The sequence below is a fragment of the Haliotis rubra genome, unplaced genomic scaffold (assembly GCF_003918875.1).
Source record: "Haliotis rubra isolate DU_JTF1 unplaced genomic scaffold, ASM391887v1 Scf125, whole genome shotgun sequence".
Classification (NCBI taxonomy): Eukaryota; Metazoa; Mollusca; class Gastropoda; order Lepetellida; family Haliotidae; genus Haliotis; species Haliotis rubra.
Genome location: NW_025765170.1, coordinates 383,056 through 405,591, shown reverse-complemented (window position 1 = coordinate 405,591; position 22,536 = coordinate 383,056). Strand labels below are relative to the sequence as shown.

General features: G+C 38.2%; 1 protein-coding gene and 1 long non-coding RNA gene across 6 annotated transcripts; both read left to right on the top strand.

The window, feature by feature from the left end:
* Nucleotides 1–226: 226 nt before the first annotated feature.
* LOC124266336 (NXPE family member 4-like) lies at nucleotides 227–19,770 on the top strand. Its single transcript, XM_046701139.1, has 6 exons — nucleotides 227–268; nucleotides 567–666; nucleotides 1,252–1,331; nucleotides 7,327–8,013; nucleotides 8,644–8,696; nucleotides 19,643–19,770. The coding sequence occupies exons 3-6, from the start codon at nucleotides 1,252–1,254 to the stop codon at nucleotides 19,768–19,770; spliced, it is 948 nt and encodes a 315-aa protein (XP_046557095.1). The 5' UTR covers nucleotides 227–268; nucleotides 567–666.
* On the top strand, nucleotides 16,701–18,834 carry LOC124266349. 5 transcript variants are annotated; one of them, XR_006895742.1, is made up of 3 exons: nucleotides 16,701–16,790; nucleotides 18,317–18,419; nucleotides 18,739–18,834. It is a non-coding gene; the product is annotated as an uncharacterized LOC124266349 (long non-coding RNA). The 5 variants fall into 5 exon arrangements; XR_006895741.1 differs by lacking the exon at nucleotides 16,701–16,790 and adding an exon at nucleotides 16,814–16,964; XR_006895745.1 differs by lacking the exon at nucleotides 16,701–16,790 and adding an exon at nucleotides 17,025–17,092.
* Nucleotides 19,771–22,536: the final 2,766 nt, after the last annotated feature.

Sequence of the window (22,536 nt, the reverse complement as noted above, 5' to 3'; positions counted from 1 at the left end):
AATCTTATATTGAAAACTCACCAGCAAATCCTTTGAAAACAGCTGTTGAAAACGCAGGGGTGGTCAGTCAGTCCAGATTGGAAACGAAAATCTCCATACAATCGTTTTAATTGCCTAAAATGTATGAAAATGTGTTGTCAACAAGCAACGCGGTATGGTACACGTGTGTTACTATTTTTGGGAGGGATATCCCCTTCGCGTCACAGGTCACGTGATTCAAAATGGCCCCGCTCATATGTGAGCGATCGACTGAGATGTTTGATGGCTTGTAAATATATATTTTTGGATATTTTGATAACGAAAATAGGGCGCACGTGTAGGTATAAGTACAAAGAAGTAATTCATATAAGTTTTTTCGTGCGCAAAAATCGTAACGAGTGCGCGAAAGTGCGACAAAGGATTTCCACCATTGCGGCCTATGGAGGTGCTGCATAGCGTTCATGTCAGTGAACGCTATGTATCTTAGCTAACTTTCTTATAGATGGATATCTGAGGTACGATATGCACAACAGTATTCTATAGCTATTTATACAGTAACACTACACAAGATGTTGTTGGCATTTCAGGCAGCAGCTGTGATTGATTGTTCGATTATGGCCATGGCAGTAATTGTGCAAGTCTTACAGCACATACGACTGTACATCCCGTAGGCATCAGGAGTGTTGTGTATGTATGATTTCATATAGCTACTGAAAATGTGTTGATATATTTAAAAAAAAAAATTAACAACAGTTTAAAACTTTAAACGCAATCGTGAAATTAATATTTACCTAAAAGAGTTTTATTACATAAAGTCAAATTTGCTACTTTGTACCATGATGGATTTGAGCATATGATTGACAGGTTTATTTCATTAAAAGGCCTCCGTCCCAGAGTACATACATTGATAATTCATTTCCTTGGACATGAATAGCAATATTAGCAATAATAAATTAAAGTTACATGCCAGTTATGGTTCTCTATCTCTGGTAATCTAGTTGTTTTAATGTCCCTTGTCGACTGATTTGATAATGTAACATTATGTATTGTCATTATATAACTTGTTTGAGTCATGACACGGCTGAAATATTGCTGATGTGACTATAAATCTTAACTCAGTACCAATAAGGCATCCCCATGGTGTAGCATGATGACCAACAATGCAAGTATATGCATATTCTTTCACCATACCAACTATCCAATGAGTTTAATGAATTAAAGGTCGTGAGAACCAACGGTGTCCATATTGACTTTTAATTGTTTTTTTTACAGATGTTCAACATGAAACGTCTGACCTTGCTTGTCCTTCTAGTCTACACATGCCTGTTTGTGTTATGGGGCAGTTATGACTGGTAAGTGTTGTTATGTGGCAGTATTATAAGTTGTTCACTGGTCTCGAGGGGCCGTCAACCCATGGGCCCCGAGGGACCAGTGAACAACGTATTTATCTTACCGAACACCTTAATGTTGATTTTGAATTGTATGAAGCATGGGTACAAATCTTTTTGTAGCCATCGCTAGATTTTGCTGACAAGAAAAACAGATTTAGAGTTATCTCCCTTCCATCCATTTGCATTCGCAAAACAGCGGTACTTTCCGTACATCATACGTGATTCAATGTTATTCGAGATAAAGAATTACTACCACGAAGTACCAAATGAGTTGCCATTGACAGCGGGGTACATTGAAATGTTACTCGCTTGTAAGCGGAGTACATTGAAAATAATAGAAGAGCGCTCAGCCAATCAGAAAGCGACATTTATGTGTGAGGTAAGATAAAAGTCATTGTAAAACAGTGTTGTTAGTGTTTTGGGGTGGCTGATTGTGTTGGGAGGGTGTGGTAATGGGATGTAGGGTTGTTGGGATTTTGGGTTGCTGATTGTTTACAAACCTAGGCAAGTGCCCATCTACAATCCAGGGATCAACAGCATGAACATCGATCTACGCAACTGGGATACGATGACCTGTGTCAACTAAGTCAGCGAGCCTGTCCACCCGATACCTCAGTCGCCACTTACGACAACCAAAGTCAGCAGGGTTCCAAGTATCTCACACCTTTCCTGCATTTCTTCCTGAGCATCGCTCTACGCAATTTGGACACGAGTCTGACAGCACGATCCTTTTATTCGCCTCTTAAGACAAGCAAGGGTTGCTGAAGGCCAATTCTAACCCGGATTTTCACGGGCAAGTCAACTGTTTCATATTTAGATCTATGCATAAAGATTCAGAGTGACAAAAAACTCTCCACAAGGCCGTATGACAGAAGGGATGATTTCAACTTTCCAATAGTCAGCTTCTCTTTCATGTCGAGAAATAGTCCAACACCTCCATCCTTTGGTGTTAATATAACGTTTGAGGTACAATCGACCGTGCTCTTTCTTTCAGGATTTCAAAGAGCGTCATACCACTCTTGCTCAGTTATGTGATCAAGGTCACAACATTCAAGGCCTCAGTAAAGCTTTCAAGAAGTTTTATGGTAGATATATGGAATACATGTGGAGGAAATTTCCGAATTTGATGCATCAGTGACAAAAGTATTGTCCGTTGTTCCCTATTTTGACTTATTCAATACGTTCCCGAATTCTTTCAGGTGGATAAATACCAGACTCAGCATATGTTTATGACAGGTGCCATCTGTGGGGCAGGATACGCTCACCTTTCGCTAACACCTTGTATCATCCCTATTTCATATTGATTCATAAACACATGTTCTGTCATCGTATCGCAAGGTGACAATGACTGGATTGTCTGGTTCAGACCCGATTTGTTTACAAACAACATCGTACACCTGTAATACTGCTGAAACAAACATCTGCTCATGATATAGTCACAATTGTAATTTCGACTCTGCTTTTGGCAGAGATTTCTTATGAATGTGAGAAGGATTTGGTCGCTTCTTTTGCAAGGGCATGTGCTGATCTAAAAAGCCATTTCCACCGGACGAGGAATGTTTCAGAGCAATTCTTTAGCCCTGTCGCTGAACGCATTAAGTTTTTTGCTTAACCAAGAGAGTTTTCATCATGGACCTCCTCAACACAGATCCCAACACACTTCTTTCCCATCTCCTTTAAGATGGATTAGATTGAACTGCTTGCCAGTTGAGAATCCAGTCGAAAAGTATGTATGAAGTCCATCCATTGCACGATCCAGAGTATGCAGATGGCGTTATGGAAAATTACAAAATTCTTTGGAATAGGCCAACATACAGCCCCAGACATATTCAAGCCAACAAAACTGATCTTGTCCTTTTCGATAAAACCAATAGTGATATCTATATCATTGAACTTTCTCTCCCTTTTGACAGCGATGTGATTGACACGATTTAGGTAAACGTGCGGACCTCGCCTTTGAAATGTGGTGCTTGCATTGCAAGTACACTGTTTTCCGACTTCCCGTTGTTCACGGTGCCCTTTGCTTAGTACCTCCTGATCTCTTGGCGCAGAGAGTACCCGGGTTCTCCACTGAGAGAACGGGGCTTCTCACCCTCTGGGTAATGCAAAAGCTGCAGTGTTGGGCAGCCTACATATTCTCTGTAAAGTTCTTGATTGGTTCAACTTAACCTCCAAAAACCCCTACATCCCATAACCCCTACAGCTTATAGCAACAAAGTTAATGGTCCAGTGCACTGCTAATCTCCTGCCTATTACCTATTCCATGCATTGGACCAGCCAAAACACTTAGCAATTGAGAGAATGATTTTAATGAGTAATAACCAAACTAAGAGTTTGAGAGAATGATAACAAAAATAGTTTAACAAAAGTTTAATGTTAAATTGATATTGAACTTGAGGTTTAATTCTGGGCTGTAGGGGTTATGGGATGTTGGGGGTTACTGAAAGAGCTTGTTTTGGAGACACTACCCAACCCCTTTCAGATAACGTAATCATAAGGACATAACTTATTCTCATGTTTTCACTTATTCATACATAGGGGTGGGTATTGCAGAGAAATTTCATATTGCGATATGTGGCGATGCGAAAGCATATATTGCGATATGTGTTGCAATATGTTGCAAGTTGGTTTTTTAACAAAGAAAAACCTACTTATAATCGAGTTAATGCTTGATTTATAAAGCAAAACCACAACAAAACCACTATGATTGATTAGCCTAAATAAAAACTTTTAACCATGACAAATTAAAAATGTAAATAATATTTGGCTCAAGTGAAACATGGAAAAGAACAATATAAGATCAACACAGTGGTTACTAGTTTGAACTAGTTCCCCACTCTCCAAAACAAAAGCAGCAACTTGACCTGGTCAGGGCATATCAGAGATCACTGGCCATAACTGAGTAAATATACTGAATGGTCACACAAATGTAAGCTCTCAATATATTGTAAACAGTACCATCTTGAATATCTGGACACAGTTTTTGAAAAAATCAAAATGGGAGTGTCTTTGAAAAACAGCCCTTGTCTAAATGTAAATCAAACAATACAAATCTGTGAATGTTGATTATGAAGGGTAGTCATCCAATACTATACTGAACATATTTTATATGGCATTATTTGAGGGCATGCCATTGCCCAAGAGGTGCCAAATGACAGATCGTTTTTCATTTTATTCAATTTCTTAAAGAAATACTAACCAACCCCAATGTGTTGTGATATGTAAAATATTGGATATGGCCTTGCTAATAATTTCTTCAAAAAAAATGGAAGCTTTTCAAACATTGGACAGCGCGAATAAAGTAGCTGACTACTTTCTGAACGCCCCTCGTATATACCACCCCAAATCATCTCAAATTATTTATCTCAGTTTACTATCACCAACATTATTACAACTGATATTATTACGATTTGCAAAATCGTTCTACTCATTATGTACATCAGGAAGCTAAAAAGACTAGTTCAACATCTAATTCATCTCAAATATTTAAAATAAATTATCAAAACCCGAATAACAAAAGCACAATCTCAATCCCTCCTCATCTGTATACTCTTTGCAGCTCACACTGTATACTCTACCCTGTAATCACTCCTTTGGGTCAGGGCGGTGGGGTAGTCTAGTGGTTAAAGCGTTGGCTCGTCACGCCGAAGACTCGGGTTCGAATCCCCACATGGGTACAATGAGTGAAGCCCATTTCTTGTGTCCCCCGCCGTGATATTGCTGGAATATTGCTAAAAGCGGCGTAAAACCAAACTCAGTCAGTCAGTCAGTCCTTTGGGTCAGTTCATTATGCCAGACAGGTAAATGCCGTGTGTTGTTAGTTGTAGGGTTACTGGGCTGTAGGGGTACTGGGCTGTAGGGCTTTTGGGGAGACAACCGGGTTCGCATAGACAGTGCTTCCTGGGAGAAGTCACAATCACTGTCTGGACTGCGTGTAGATAGAACAAGGACACCTGTGCCTGGACCATCCAACCTCTCTCTCTGCTGCATTTTATCTCAATCTGTAAAAAATGAAAGAATTTAATCTCACTATTTTGAATTGCAATACACTGTATGTTATCCTAGTTTCAATAATTGCATTCAGGGGACATCTATTTTTGTTATGAGGCAGAAATACTGTTACGCTTTGACTTTGAGCTATTAAAATGCATGATGTCGTAGTTTCCTGTTGGTGCTTGATATATGTTGTTTCGGTATTCCCGTACCTTCAGATAATATCTCACCAAGATCTTAAAAGAATCATAGTTGGTACAACTTAAGCCTGCAATGAAGGGGGTTGGGGGTTGGGGTTGGGGTGTTGGGGTGTTGGGGTTGTTGTTTTAAAACATAAACATTTTCAAAGATAAATAAAGCAAGAACCAACAATGATACTCACGAAAAAGAGAAACTGTTGACACACACAACTGTTATTGTTAAGGTAGAACTATAATAATTAAATTTGATTCATGGCATGTTGGTAAAAACAAAATGGCTTTACTAAACAGTTGTGGTTAATGTGACAGTGTTTGCTTGAAAGACCCTGGATAAATGCAATCATACGTGGGAGCTGCTAAGAAAAGTCACAAGCTTCCAGACCCGTGAAGATCCGGGTTAGAATGAACCTTCAGTAACCCATGCTTGTCGCAAGAGGCGACCAACGGGATCGGGCGGTCAGGCTCGTTGACTTGGTTGACATATGTCATCGGTTCCCAATTGCGTAGACCGATGCTCATGCTGTTAATCACTGGATTGGCTGGTCCTGACTCTATTATTTCCAGACCGCCGCCATAGAGCTGAAATATTGCTCAGTGTGGCGTAAAACTAAACTCACTCACTGACAAGCTTCCAATGAGTGAATTAACATCACATTGACAAAATACCTGCCATATCGTGACGACAAAAGTCATACACAGTGATATGGATAAATATGTTAATACTTTTTAAAATGCTGTCAGTGAAGAACAGTATAACAACTAGATTATCCCAGATTAATTAACACAAGCATGAGATCAGTTTAAAATGCTAGATCGGTTGTCAACTACACAATATAAAATCAAGCTTTTCATCACCAGCAACTGAAAGTAGATCACCATGCTTGGGGCCACAATGCTTGGGGCCACACCTCCATGGATTTACATAATTTTGCACGATACGAGTTTTGTATTAGTCATATGCCACACTTGCTCAGGTGTAATAATGTCTCTATTATCTATTTTATTCATGCACATTTGTGCACTAAAATACGGTAAGCAAGTGACGACACTCTTCATTGACGTCATGTTCATTTGTTTAATGACATCACATACGACGAAATACAGAAACAATGGCTGCTAGGCAAAAGAGATATGTGTACATGTGCACATATGATATATATGACACTGGTTATATTTCACCATATGGATAATAAATTGACTGTATGGCATCAGAAATGTCGTCACAGATTTTCGAGCGCTGCATCATCATGAATTGCGTTACCAGTTTTTTTCAAAACAGTTCACACTCCATGTGGTTTCGTGTTTATATATCAATGTGAACATCCCCTGTTTTGTAACCCTGAACAATATTAACATAATGTAATAAATGAAGTTACCAGATATGTTTATAATTTATTCCGATTTACAGTCATCCTAAAATCGTTAAACGATGCCACAGGAGCACGTCTCTTCATATTCAGGCGACCAACACTACTACCCCTTTTGTGGCATTGATTAAATCCATTCATGTACATGTCACCACTATTTGGTACAGTGTCAAAGTAAACTGTTACCATTATAACATTGTTGCATTATCACCACTTTGTCAGTGTAGGGTAATCAGCATGGACTGTTGAAGGTTGTTCCATTTGGCTAGCACACACACAATCTATACTAGATATTCACGCTATATTATATTAAACATATGACATATGTTTACCTGTAAGTATGTAAAAAGACGATTACATGTAACATCAACTTTTACTGTACATGATTCTTTACAGGGTTCAAACCGTAAGAGAGCCCTCCCCTTCAAGAACTGAGAGCAAAATCCAAACTCCTTTAGTTGATATTAAAATCAACCAAGAAATCTATATGATGAATGATACCGAAATAAATGATATCAGTTATCATGCATCTGCAACAGCCTCAACGATGACCCTTGTTAACTCCGATACGGTGTACACACTTAATGGAACAATCAGAGTGAAGATTGTACTGTTTGACCACAAGCAGAGACCCAAAGCCCGAGGTGGAGACATGCTTATCTTATGGATGCGAGACAGAAGCAAAGGAGCTGCTTCAGCAGGATCCGTTACTGACCATGACAATGGGACATACACAGGTATTCTGCGCATCTTGTGGACAGGGCAAGCTGTCATCCGTGCAGCAATATTGTGTACAAGAGAAAAAATGGCTTTCATGCACAGGGAATTGAGGAAAGGATATGTTGGAAAGAAAATCACGTGCTTATTTAACACGCCAAATTTAACTGAGATCACTTCAGGACACATGGATCACGCATTTCTGAGGATTGGACAAGTTTGCAATCTAACAGACAAACATTACGGTGTTCCATTGTATTGTGTAAAACCGAAGAAGAACGGAATTCAATGCAGCCATTGGACAGGCATCAATTCAGTACCATGGTTGAAGATGACACTAAAACCTAACAGCGAATGGTATTTGAAGTAAGTATAAATATGAGAATAGAGAATTAGTTTTAATCTAGATAGAGGGGTTGAACAGCACATCTGCATGTAAGGACATATCAAATAATATCACACAAGGCCAGAATATCAATTGAGGAAGAAATCTGCCAAAACTATGTATCAGTACTATTAACTTCTGGGCTGCCCGTTACCTTTGTACTGGGTTTCAATGACCCGTTAAAGTTTTACACGCAACCCATGTATCACATAATCCTAAATGCAATTAAGGAACAACTTTTTAAATAGCGGGAAGGATCTAAGACACTATAAACGTCAATGTATTTGTTTGAAAACAAGCTGCTTTCTGTGAAAGTATTCGTCTTTACAACTTTGTACGCCACTATCCCACATGACATGAGGTAAAACTGCATTTGTCTGTCTTAAAAGCTTCAATTAGCACACATGATAACAAATGAGAGAGAGAGAGAGAGAGAGAGAGAGAGAGAGAGAGAGAGAGAGTGAGAGAGAGAGAGACTGACACTGAAGGGGATCCACCATTCATGTTCATCACGATTTCCATTACACACATTTAATTCACTGTGTAAATATTTCTCTTAATGTCGAGACCTGCATCTGTTGTTGATATGAAACCATCTTCTGTTATTTCAGGTCATTTGTCCCAGGTACTTTTCCAGGCAATGTCACAGTACACATTCCTTCTGGTTTGTATGCAGCAACTCATGTATAGTCTGTTTGCTTTGAAAACGTACCGATGAATTTTACTTTAAACAGAAAAGTAAATCAAATAATGTGAAATTAAGATTGCGAATTCTCATAATTTTACCTTGCTAATTGAACATTTAAATTCAAATCGCTATTATTGGTTTGTATTGTAAGGGGCTTATATGCAGTCCATCAATTGTATACGTAATATAATTTCAGTAGACCGATAAAATCAATGAAATCTTCCCCTTTTGACAATTATTTCAAGGGTTAATGAATCAATAATTAAATATGTAAGACTCGGATCCATGGCAGGCCTCAAATCCGTGGCGGATATTCCAAATCCATGGCAGATTTTCAAATCCATGGCTAGTTGCTGTACCTACCCTAATCTGTGGCGGATTTCCTACTCATCGTCGTTAGAACATTTCAGCTCTGTAGAATAGGGGTTAATGGCATTTCATTTATGCGTTTCTAACTTACTGATACCCCTGGGCCTAGATTTTCGAAGCTCTGTTAGCGCTAAGATCGTCTTTCGATATTGCTAATGTTTTTTACGACTATCATAGAAACTAAGAGAGTTTCGAAAATTTAGGCCATGGTAATTATCGAATACGTTTGCTTTCCTTGAAATATTCAACAATACATGAAGAAAGACAAAGAGTGAATAAGGTGTAAAAACATTTATTTCTTATACATCTAAATCTGACCATCACGGATCTGATGTCTGTTCAACTGGAACCTATGGGAGGTTTGAGTGTCCGTCACCTCGTACACTCGGCCATAAGTAGAGTTCTTAGATGCGGTGACAGTTCCCGGTCTCCAGAAGCCGCTGGTCAAAACAGCGACGCCCTTGTTCATCGCGGGGTTTGGTCTGAAATAGACCGTCGGTACACCTACAGAATACCGGATACCTGCCAACCATATTCTTTAATAGCACGCGCACTTCCTATTACAGGGAAGCACGAGCTATAAAATTCGAAAAAACATTAACATAAAAATAACCATTAAAATCGGATTAATTGAGACGACTTCCGGTTAGTAAAACTAACCAACGATTTTTAAAATGAAAGGTAAGTTACCACAAATAAAAAAATATATGCGTCATTGAAAAAATTGGAGCGAATGAGCGTGGGAAATTTCTGGAAGGTAAGTGTTCAGTGATTAGTCAGTGTGTGTCTACGTCATAGCCTATTAACGGCCATATTTGGAAGACTACAACTACTACTAGGCGTTCAGAAGATGCGATTGTGGGATTTTTTCAAGTTATCTGAAGACAAAGTAGAATTTCATCGATTTTTAAGAAACAAGGGCCTTTTTGGAAAATGGGACGGGAAAACATGCGCTAATATTAATGTTTTATTTGTGTAAAGACAAAAGCTACAGCAAAGACAATTTGTGTTGTAAATGTAGCAAGAAATCGTGCGGCGCCGCAATTCGTGGTTTGAAAACAGCAAACTAGATTGTGGCAAAATTCTATTGCTCACATATTGTTGGATTTTCAAGTTGTCTCAAGATTTTGTACGCCGGGAACTAGACATTTCGTCTTGCAACACTTCTGTAGACTGGTACCACTTCTGTCGCGAAGTGTGTGTTGTTTCGGCAGATTCTGACAGTGATAGAATCGGTGGGGAGGGAAGAATAGTCGAAATTGACGAATCAAAGTTTGGAAAAAGAAAATTTAATTGGGGAAAAAGGGTTGAGGGTCAGTCGGTTTTCGGGGAAATCGATCGGGAATCCAAAAACTGTTTTTTTGCATGTCTGGACAAGCGTGACTCGGAGACAATAATAAGCGATTGCTGGAAAGCCTATGACTGTTTGAAGTATGGAGACTTTCTTCACTTGAAAGTGACACACTCAATCCATTTCAAGGACCCCGAGACGGGAGCACATACTAACACCATTGAGTCCTCTTGGGGTGCTTTGAAAAGATCACTTCCACGATCAGGAACACAAAGGGGTTGTATTCGTCATATTTTGAAAAGATTTATGTAAGAAGCAAGTACTTGAGTAACAGGGAGGACAAGTTTATAGCTTTCTTGGAGCTTATCAGTCGGGTATATAAACCCCATGACAGAAATGATGAAATTGTGCATGTGAGACGCCCCTTCGCTCCCCTGCAACCCGATGCTGACGACAGTGCTGACGACTTCGTTCTGTAAAGGTAAGAATCATATCTAATGTTTAATCTAACCCTAAACCCTAACCCTAACCCCTAACCCTAAACCCTAATGCTTGTAATGTCGAGTATTCAACATTAACAAAACGCCGTTGCTAAGGAACTCAGTTGCGCACATTTTGTGCGCAGTTCTAAAATAAGCTTTCAAAGATGGCGGAAGGTATCCGGTATTCTGTAGTCTTGCCCCACAATATTACAAACATAGTTGAACCTTTTGTAGGTGGACACCTTATAAGATCTATAAGCCACCGGGAGTTGGGATAAGTCGCAGGAATTGGCTTTCCCGTCCGAGTGATTTTGTGTAAATTCACTGCACTGTTGCATTCCTCACATTTTACATTGATGTCAAACAGCGCCGTAACAGCTTCCCGTACAACCAGGAACACAGAGCGGCGAATGCTTTAATAAATGGCCGCCGATGTCCTATGGTCCAGTGCGTGGTTTTGAACACTGATTTTTACCATTTCTTCTTTGATGCAACACATTTCTTAAAAAGAAATAATTCTCAAGGAGTTTCCTTACCATTCTTTCGTTGGTTGCAAACGAGAGGATCTTGCAAATCTTTACACTTCTCCATTTCGGAATCCCAGTTAACACAAAACATTTTGAGAAACATTTTCATAAGGTTTCAAAATAGTTTTTCAAAAGCTACATTTTCGTCAAAATGTTTTTTTCAACGTTATAAAAATGTTTCATAATGTTATTGAAATGTTTTTAAAATGTTATTCAAAAACGTCATGCTATAACATGAGTGAAACTATTTCATAACATGTCATTGAAATATTTTTAAAACGTTGCAGAAATATTGTGCACGAACATGTTTGATGAAATATTGTCATCACGTTTTAAAAACATTGTGCACACATTTATGCCATATCATACAAATAATGTCTAAATCTCTCAAAAATACTGAAAATGTTTTTGAAATGTTTTCAAAATGTTGTTCAAAAACGTCATGCTATAACGTGTTTGAAACTAATTCACAACATATTAGTGAGATGTTTTTAAAACGCTGCAGGAATGTTATGCAAGAACATGTTTAATGAAATATTGTCATCACGTTTTAAAAACATTGTGGACACATTTATGCCGTATCATACAAATAATGTCTAAATCTCTCAAAAATACTGAAAATGTTTTTGAAATGTTTTCAAAATGTTGTTCAAAAACGTCATGCTATAACGTGTTTGAAACCGTTTCACAACATATTAGTGAGATGTTTTTAAAACGTTGCAGGAATGTTATGCAAGAACATGTTTAATGAAATATTGTCATCACGTTTTAAAAACATTTTGCACACATTTATGCCATATCATACAAATAATGTGTGAATATCTCAAAAATACTGAAAATGTTTTTGAAATGTTTTCAAAATGTTGTTCAGAAACGTCATGCTGTAACATGGGTGAAACTATTTCATAACATATGATTGAAATGCTTTTAAAACAAATTGAATGTCAGTTTGTGTGTTTCCACTGAAAAATGAACGATGTCAAAGCGGTGTTCAAACTCGTGTGAACGAGCGAGTTTACGAGCGAGTTCACGCGAGAGTTTGAACACCGCTTTGACATCGTTCATTTTTCAGTGCAAACACACAAACTGACATTCAATTCTTATAATTTCGCACTTTGAAGTTTACACATACGTTTTCCACCCACTTGTAGATGATCATTGTTTAGTGTGTTTTAATACCTGTAAAATGTTGTAATGCCATTCGGTTCAAGAACGTACGTATTGCAGCGATGTTTGTATACACAGCGATTTTTTTTTACACATGTATCCCAACCCTTGAAGAAATAGTTCTCAAAGTATTCGATCTTTAAAATATAACAACAAATTCGTTATGAGGTTTGAAACTGCTTTAATAAGTATAATCAATAACAGTATCAAACAGAAACAAATATCAGAAGCAATAACAATACCATTTTAACAAACTGGCATTGTACCTTTTCACTTGTAAATACCTTGTTTGACCGCGTAATAATACACTGACCGACTTCGAAGTTGTGCGGCGTGGCGAATAGGAAACAGATCTTGTTGTATTCTATTTATTTGTGATTGTTTATTGTGAAATTTATTGAGCAGTTGTTAAACAGACCTCGGGGCAGAAAACCGCCGGATGAACCCGCAAACTGCGAGACATTAAACTCCTGTGAAAAGGAACAATGTTCGGCAATCCGTTTGGTAGTGACATTGCCAAACTTGGGGTGACTTGAAACAGGTTCGTTCGCGAAATTGGTATCACCAATTATTGGGGTCCTTGAAACCGAAGCGAAAACGTTCACACACGTATGAACGGTGTTTACACAAGTATGAACGATTAGAGGGGTTCAAGAGTAATGAACCTTGAAATTTAGATCACATGACCGCTCTCTCAACCAACCAACGTTCGGGAATCTGTGTAAACTTGAAAGCACGAAATTATTTAAGAATTGAATGTCAGTTTGTGTGTTTGCACTGAAAAATGAACGATGTCAAAGCGGTGTTCAAACTCGTGTGAACGAGCGAGTTTACGAGCGAGTTCACGCGAGAGTTTGAACAACGCTTTGACATCGTTCATTTTTCAGTGCAAACACACAAACTGACATTCAATTCTTATAATTTCGCACTTTGAAGTTTACACATACGTTTTCCACCCACTTGTAGATGATCATTGTTTAGTGTGTTTTAATACCTGTAAAATGTTGTAATGCCATTCGGTTCAAGAACGTACGTATTGCAGCGATGTTTGTATACACAGCGATTTTTTTTACACATGTATCCCAACCCTTGAAGAAATAGTTCTCAAAGTATTCGATCTTTAAAATATAACAACAAATTCGTTATGAGGTTTGAAACTGCTTTAATAAGTATAATCAATAACAGTATCAAACAGAAACAAATATCAGAAGCAATAACAATACCATTTTAACAAACTGGCATTGTACCTTTTCACTTGTAAATACCTTGTTTGACCGCGTAATAATACACTGACCGACTTCGAAGTTGTGCGGCGTGGCGAATAGGAAACAGATCTTGTTGTATTCTATTTATTTGTGATTGTTTATTGTGAAATTTATTGAGCAGTTGTTAAACAGACCTCGGGGCAGAAAACCGCCGGATGAACCAGCAAACTGCGAGACATTAAACTCCTGTGAAAAGGGACAATGTTCGGCAATCCGTTTGGTAGTGACATTGCCAAACTTGGGGTGACTTGAAACAGGTTCGTTCGCGAAATTGGTATCACCAATTATTGGGGGTCCTTGAAACCGAAGCGAAAAACGTTCACACACGTATGAACGGTGTTTACACAAGTATGAACGATTAGAGGGGTTCAAGAGTAATGAACCTTGAAATTTAGATCACATGACCGCTCTCTCAACCAACCAACGTTCGGGAATCTGTGTAAACTTGAAAGCACGAAATTATTTAAGAATTGAATGTCAGTTTGTGTGTTTGCACTGAAAAATGAACGATGTCAAAGCGGTGTTCAAACTCGTGTGAACGAGCGAGTTTACGAGCGAGTTCACGCGAGAGTTTGAACAACGCTTTGACATCGTTCATTTTTCAGTGCAAACACACAAACTGACATTCAATTCTTATAATTTCGCACTTTGAAGTTTACACATACGTTTTCCACCCACTTGTAGATGATCATTGTTTAGTGTGTTTTAATACCTGTAAAATGTTGTAATGCCATTCGGTTCAAGAACGTACGTATTGCAGCGATGTTTGTATACACAGCGATTTTTTTTTACACATGTATCCCAACCCTTGAAGAAATAGTTCTCAAAGTATTCGATCTTTAAAATATAACAACAAATTCGTTATGAGGTTTGAAACTGCTTTAATAAGTATAATCAATAACAGTATCAAACAGAAACAAATATCAGAAGCAATAACAATACCATTTTAACAAACTGGCATTGTACCTTTTCACTTGTAAATACCTTGTTTGACCGCGTAATAATACACTGACCGACTTCGAAGTTGTGCGGCGTGGCGAATAGGAAACAGATCTTGTTGTATTCTATTTATTTGTGATTGTTTATTGTGAAATTTATTGAGCAGTTGTTAAACAGACCTCGGGGCAGAAAACCGCCGGATGAACCCGCAAACTGCGAGACATTAAACTCCTGTGAAAAGGAACAATGTTCGGCAATCCGTTTGGTAGTGACATTGCCAAACTTGGGGTGACTTGAAACAGGTTCGTTCGCGAAATTGGTATCACCAATTATTGGGGTCCTTGAAACCGAAGCGAAAAACGTTCACACACGTATGAACGGTGTTTACACAAGTATGAACGATTAGAGGGTTCAAGAGTAATGAACCTTGAAATTTAGATCACATGACCGCTCTCTCAACCAACCAACGTTCGGGAATCTGTGTAAACTTGAAAGCACGAAATTATTCTGGGTGCCGTTCCACTAACCGATCTTATCTAAGATCAATCTTAGCAAGTTACGCCAATTTTACAATCGTCTTAGCTAAAAGTTACACCCGTTCCACTAACCGATCTTAGGCCGATCGTAGCCGGTCCCGATCTTACGATCCGATCCAAGCTTAGATCGAGACTCTTTCGTGCAAGAGATACAGGAATGCGAGGCACGAGTTATCTCCCTTGCATAGTCTAGCAAATGATTGAAAGTAGTTTACGAAGTGAGTTTAGATTTACGCCGCACTCAGCAATAGTCCAGCTATATGGCGGCGGTCTGTAAATAATCTAGCTAAGATGCATAGCGTTCACTAACATGAGCGTTCATGTTAGTGAACGCTATGTATCTTAGCTATAAATAATCGAGTCTGGACCAGACAATCCAATGATCAACAGCATGAGCATCGATCTGCGCAAATGGGAACCGAAGACATGTGTCAACCAAGTCAGCGAGCCTGACCACCCGATCCCGTTAGTGGCCTCTTACGACAGGCATGGGTTATTGAAGTTCAATATTCTAACCCAGGCCTTCATGGGTATTTTTCCAACCAAGTGTAAACGTGGAGAAAAAAACCTAGAGCAAAATATTAGGGGTAGTGAGCACCTTGGTTTCAGGTGCAAGTGCGTGTGAACGCTGGGTATCAAGCATAATATAATAATAATAAATGCATATTTATAGTGCGCCTATTCCACATCCTTGGGCATGCTCAAAGCGCTGTGTAAAGATAATTTACTCGAGAATATTTACAGCCGAGATTATAAGTAATATACAGAGAACAGGTTTTAAGTCTGGACTTTAAAAATGTCAATTGTGTCAGAGCTTTTAATATGTGCCTTAACCTTGTCAATAAGAATAAACAAGGCGTGGTCTTGAATAACACGCGGCCTGCCTTTAGAATCCCCAACCAAATATGCGCAGTGAAATCAAACATATTTGTATCTTTTTGCTTCAGAACATTGTTCACTTTACGGCTGTCCCTATTCTTAACCATGACGTTGCAATACTGTTGTACAAATGTGTTATACCGACACGCTCGGTTGTGTTCCCATGACGACAGTGGTCAGACTGGCCTGACATTTGTAAGGCTTCAGTGCAGTGTTTGTTTACATCACAGAAATATACAAATTCATTTCATGGGGGACTTTAGGGGACGCTCACGGTGAAATGCTCGCTCTTATTTTTCACATAGAATAGGAAAGCCACCATTTTGGTTTCTCTACGATTGATTTTAGCTATCCTAAGTTGGTCATGAGCAACTTAGACTTTGAATCTTAACTTTACGATTGACTTAGGTAAGATTGGTTAGTGGAACGGTATGCCGATCGTAACGTCACGCTAAGATTGGGATTTTAGGGTTTACGATTGGCATAGGGCTAAGATCGGTTAGTGGAACGGCACCCTGGTATTTTGACCAGCAGACGACAGATCTTACAGATTTTTTGCTATATTTGGTTATATAGGCAATTGATTTGCATCTGAAGTGGTATTAACGATCTCGGGTAAATATTATTGATATTTTTGCATCCGCCCTACCAGTGAAACTGTTTGTGTACTCCGATCGCGAACGTAATCCCCCGATATAGCGCGAGCAATGTAATCGTCGAAATCACCAGAACATCGAATTCAGCTCGCTTTGGATATATATTATATCGTTGTGAAGAATGTCTAAGAGAGTTTGTACCTAATTAATGTTATGTCACATAAAAGGATAATTGGGCTATCAAGAGCGAGCAATATGTGTTCAAGCAGAGTTCAGTAAGGCGGTTAATGCCGCTATTACGTTCGGTTTTCGATCGTAAACGTATGCACAAGCCAGTGGCCCTTATCGTTGTTAATTTTTTCCATGTTATTTCTGAAGGACATTTTATTAATTTAACATTACAGCTAATTTTCAATTTTTTAAACTATGACAATTTTGCTCGTTTAAGTCGTTGGAAAGTTGCGTCGATTTTATACCACGAAAATGGGGAATCAAAATAATTTCGAAATTAGTTTCTGATCCACTTGACTGTGGGATAGTTACTGGCTGTCATAGTGTGTGCATGTTATAAAAAACTATTTCTTAAAAGAAATGACAGACGCATTCTTGTTAATTAACACTGACTAAACTAAATGTTAAATGACCATCTGCTGGGTTGTCGGATTGTTGTTTGTCCACTATTACCGCATGTTTTCAAGTGCTATACTAAAGCAGAGACGATATAATAAATAATATTTATTATATGGTCTCTTATTAAAGGTACTCTGTTTACACTGTGTATTCTTAAATTTCCCCAGACAAATTAATTGATCGGTTTTGGATAGATGTATTTCCCTTCTAGACAAGAGCCAGAAATAAACGTGTGGCCTACACTATAACGGGGCGTTGGCGATGACTAGTCCTCGGCTATGAGTTGTCACTGTATGGCCACTTGCTATACCACAGTGTATGGCCACAGACTATCACAATATATTGTCAGTGAGGTGATCAATGTTTGGTGATGATTTACATAAAAATATTGATCTAATTGCTTTTGCAGGAAGGAGATATAAACAATGTCGAGGTTTGACACCAATATATAAGTGACATCGTTTGAAACCGTGTTGATTAGGGTTTTTCATGATTTTTCATGGTACAGTATTCCATAGTGAAAATGGCGTGGTCTCAGTTTAGTAAATGTTGGACCAAATAAAGTTGTTACAATTCTTGGTGAAATGATGTTTCGGTGAAACCGAAAACATCGTGATCGAAAACTGAAGAATCTGGTTACAATGCTCCCAACGAAATCGTACTGCAGCTGCGACTGTTCCGCGTGTAAGGCTTGAATCATGTAGCTAGTTACAATAGATGTGTAATAAATCAATTCTGGGCTAGAAACGCTCGCCAGTAATCCAAGTTTGTTGTAAATGGGCACCCACCAAAAACTTGAGGCAATTACATAGTATGTTTCAGCTTTAGACTAACTAGATCTACTTTATATGCTTTATGGAAAACGGTTCAATTCATAACTTGTGATAATGTGGAACATTGTTATTTTCATTGCAGCAAGGGCGAATATGAGACAAGCATTCCAGGATATACAAACACACTGTTACACATGATGGATTTATGGAGGAACACATCAAATAATCCAGGAGCTGTGAATTATGTAAGTGCAGCTGTTAAATACCATTGTCTATAAACATGTTGATATATTTTGGGCTTTTTATTGCAAGATTTGATTTGTACTTGTACCCAGCCTCTGACCAGTAAGTGATATTCTGTGCTTGCTACATCTTTGGTATTCAGCATGATTCTGGATATTATCATATCAATCATTACATTCCAATAGTGTGTTCATGTCCACCAAACACGTGTCTGTACAAACGTGGTAGAAGACTTAGTCTCCTGGTTAGTGTCACTTGGTTTGAGTAAATATCACATTTCAAGTACCTGCTTAAGATTATTGAAAGTTTTCTATATTTCAGAAATATGGATGACTGCAAAAGCAAAGAAGAAGATAATGAAACAAACTGAAAAAGTGTACACGTTTCCAGAATTATTAATAAAATTGTTGATTACAAGTCTGCCATTCTTTTATCTGTTTTGGTGTCCTTGTAAAGATTAACTATATATGTCCATAGGGACATGTGAAAACTTAGAAACAGCGTTAGAAAGACATATAGGTGTATAGACCCAACCCTATTATATAGTAAAAGGGTTGAGTCTAGACATCTATATGTCTTTCTAACGCTGTTTCTAAGTGAGACACGCCCCTATGTATATGTCTAACTATTTGCCACAGACATATTATGTACATTGTTAACTGTTAGTGTTCTACGTTTTGTTCCAGTGGTTTACGTTTTAAACAAAACACCACCTAATTGTTATCAGGGCTATTCTATATGTTTGAAAAGTTAAAACTATATGTTCAAAGGAAATGTTATTAAAACGTTTCCAGAACCATACAAAATCACATCTATAAAACGTTTTCAGAAAACCTTTATGGAATATATTCACTAAATGTTGGAGAAAACATTGCTGAAACGTTTCTGGAACCATACAAAATCACGTGAATAAAACATTTTTAAAACATTTCCAAAACATCTCGAAAAATATTTCAGGAAAACATTTTAAAAACCTTATAGTTAAACGTTTTTGAAAATGTTTCTAAAACATTTCTGGAACCATACAAAATCACGTGAATAAAACATTTTAAAAAATGTTTCTGGAACATTTCACGAAATGTTTTGGGGATATTTTAAAACATTTTCGTGTTAGCTGGGAGATACTGTGACTGTAAACGGTTAATGACAGACGTCCGCCATATGTTTTACTCCTGCGGTGAACAACAAACAAATAAAGAAACTATCTTGCTATTAATGTTTCAAGCCCCAAACGCAGCGATGGCTTCAAACATCCCTTGCAGAAGGGCAAACTCGGAACACCTGGCTGTCAAACCCTGTTGGTTTCTTTTTACAACTCTACGTGGCGCTCCCCGTCGTGTTTTAATGATATAACTGTCAAAGACTTTGACCGCTGCCTAGCCAACAGAACCCTTAGAATGTTTGGTGATTCCACCGTCAGACAGTTATTTTACTTTCTTGTTCAAATATCAGAATCTTACTTGGGCAATTGTGGACCAAAGGAAGCTCACAGCAACATTATACCAACGAGCAAATGGTATTCCTATTCCGAGGGCATACAACAAGAGGTTTAACTATACTGTCTTTTTAGCCCCCATGGTCTACCTATGTCGTTTGAAAATGCCAACAGGACTGCGATTCGACCATGTTTTGTCCATCTAGACGAAATACCTTCCGGTTCTAGAGATATTGTTCTCATTCATCTTTACGCTCATTTCCAATTGTTTCCTCTACGTGTTTAAGGCTCGAATGAAGCATATAAGACTAGCAACAGAGAGACTACTGATACGAGCACCCGATATAAAAATTGCCATTAAAGGACCACACTATTTCATTAAACATAGTACGCGGAACACTTTAGGTGGATTGTGGGGACCTGTATATGATAAAATCATCAGACAAGAATTTGTTTCTCTTTATGCTCGTGTCATATACCTCGATGTTTGGGACATGCACGTTACTGATGAGAATTCCTGACATTCATCCTTCTGAAGAATTGTTAAAGACGATGCTTCGCACTTTGTTCGGATATATTGTGTTCAAAATGAGGATAACCATTGGCCATGTAAGTTATCATACATTATCATATATTTAACGTATCGCTAATTGTGCGTTTCTCAAGAATACACTATGTTTGTAGATGCATTTTAAATAGTTGAAATGAACAATGCTACGCTCATGCAATATTCTGTTACTTTTGGGGCTTTGCTTAAAATGGGACATTATACTTTTTGCAAAAATATTGATGATTTCACGAAATGTTTCCAGTTTATTAAAGTGAGAGAAAAACTGGTTCATTTTGTGCATACTCGGATCTCTACTGTAATTGTTGTTGGTATATTGCTTTCTTTTTAGGTCCAAGGTAGAGCAAATAAACAGAATGTGAAATTCATCTCCAATATCAAAGAGAAGAAAATCATTTCATTTCAGGGTGTTTTTTTCCATCATCCCATTTCCACTGGAAGGTAATGGTGTGGTATTCTGAAATTAATTTATTCCCTCCAATTATTATAGTGTGATAAATTTAGATAGGTTTCGTATTTCAATTCAGAATGTAAAAAAACATATTATAAATAGCGCCTCTTGAAGATTTTCCTGTGATTGATATCCAAGTCTGTAGATGAAACTTAATGTTCCTTTAGAACAGCTTGTATGAAATGGTAGACAGATACCATGAGCAACAGCCAACATATCTACCAACGATCTGAGGATATTGTGCAGGTATTTTCATTTAAAATTATATGTTAGTGAGATTCATGCCTTTCATAGTGTCTGCTGTTCGGGTATGTTATATGTAGATACTAGATAAGTAAAAACTGTAACTTTTCTATCAATATAAATCTTCAAATTCCTGAATATCAACGACATGATAATTTTGATCATCGACTTCAACGACAGCCATGGGCTGCAGCAGGTGGTTTCCTGGGCAATGTCGGTTGGAGGAATGTTTTGTTGCTTTTTCCTGATGAGTCTGGCTTTAACGTCTCTTTCCGTGATGGTAGCCAACGTGTTTATCGACGTCAAGATGAACGTTTTGTTATTGAGAGAAATAACAGCTTGTTATTGTGCAAGGCAACTTGATGGCGAGACTGTTCTCCAGCCAGTTCGTCTTCCTCTCTTGAGACAGTATGGTGGTAAACCGACTAGTGCTGCAGTGATCCGATTCCTTCACGGTTACTGAGCCACTTCCAAAACGATCTTTCTGCCTAATATTAGTCTGTCTCACAGTCCCTGAACCATATTATTTTCCCCAATGCTTAGCTCTCCCTGCAATGCTAAAGCCCTAAATAAAGCAAGTCTAGATTTCCTCAGGTTCTGGTCTCACTGGGGCTCCTTTTCAATTTAGATGGGTTTATTTGCTACTATCAAATTTATATGTATTCAGGGACTAAAGGTTAGTCTAGTCTAACATGAACGGCATGCAAACGCTCATTCCGTCAAAGCAGATGGTGCGTGCGCCTGCCAAGCAAGTCCAATGTAAACATTTTTTTTTCTTTTTCAGTTTCCTGTGGCCAAAGCCTTTTATTGTCAAAATCCACATTTGATATGTGTACAACACATATTGTACCCATGTGGGGAATTGAACCCGGGTCTTCGGCGTGATGAGTGAACACTTTAACCACTAGGCTACCCCACCTCCCCATTACATACACTAAAAATTAGCTATCAAAATGAAGTAATACGGCAGTGTCAAGAACATGGAATGACTGTACAAACATTCATTATTTTTCTTTTTTCCATTTTTTTTCTTGATTTATCCGGAAGCATAAGGTTTGCCTAACAAGGACTGGTCTATTGCTGTCACTCAAACGGTCAGGCAGACGTGGGATAACGCGTGGATGTCGGGCTTGCAGATTTCATTATGAATCGTCTGTCCACTCATTTAAACGCGTGAAGCTCTGTGATGCTCATCCCCAATTTTAGAGTCACTTTGACCATCGTAACAATCGTTTCTAAATCCAAATACTATCACACATCTTGGCTCCCAAATATGCCCCAAAAATGGTATGTCCCGAACTTTTTAATGGTATATTTCCCCAACAGATCTAATAACAAAATGTCAGATATATGGAAGTGTTTTATTTCACATTACCGATTTGTAATTATGTCATGGTATACAAAATATACTTCGCTTTACCA

Excerpts from the sequence above, each read along its gene's own strand:
- LOC124266336 (XM_046701139.1), top strand. The coding sequence starts at position 1,252 with ATGTTCAACATGAAACGTCTGACCTTGCTTGTCCTTCTAGTCTACACA. Across the intron at positions 1,332-7,326 it reads TTATGGGGCAGTTATGACTG|GGTTCAAACCGTAAGAGAGC; the intron begins GTAAGTGTTGTT and ends GATTCTTTACAG. Across the intron at positions 8,697-19,642 it reads CACAGTACACATTCCTTCTG|CCCCAAACGCAGCGATGGCT; the intron begins GTTTGTATGCAG and ends TAATGTTTCAAG.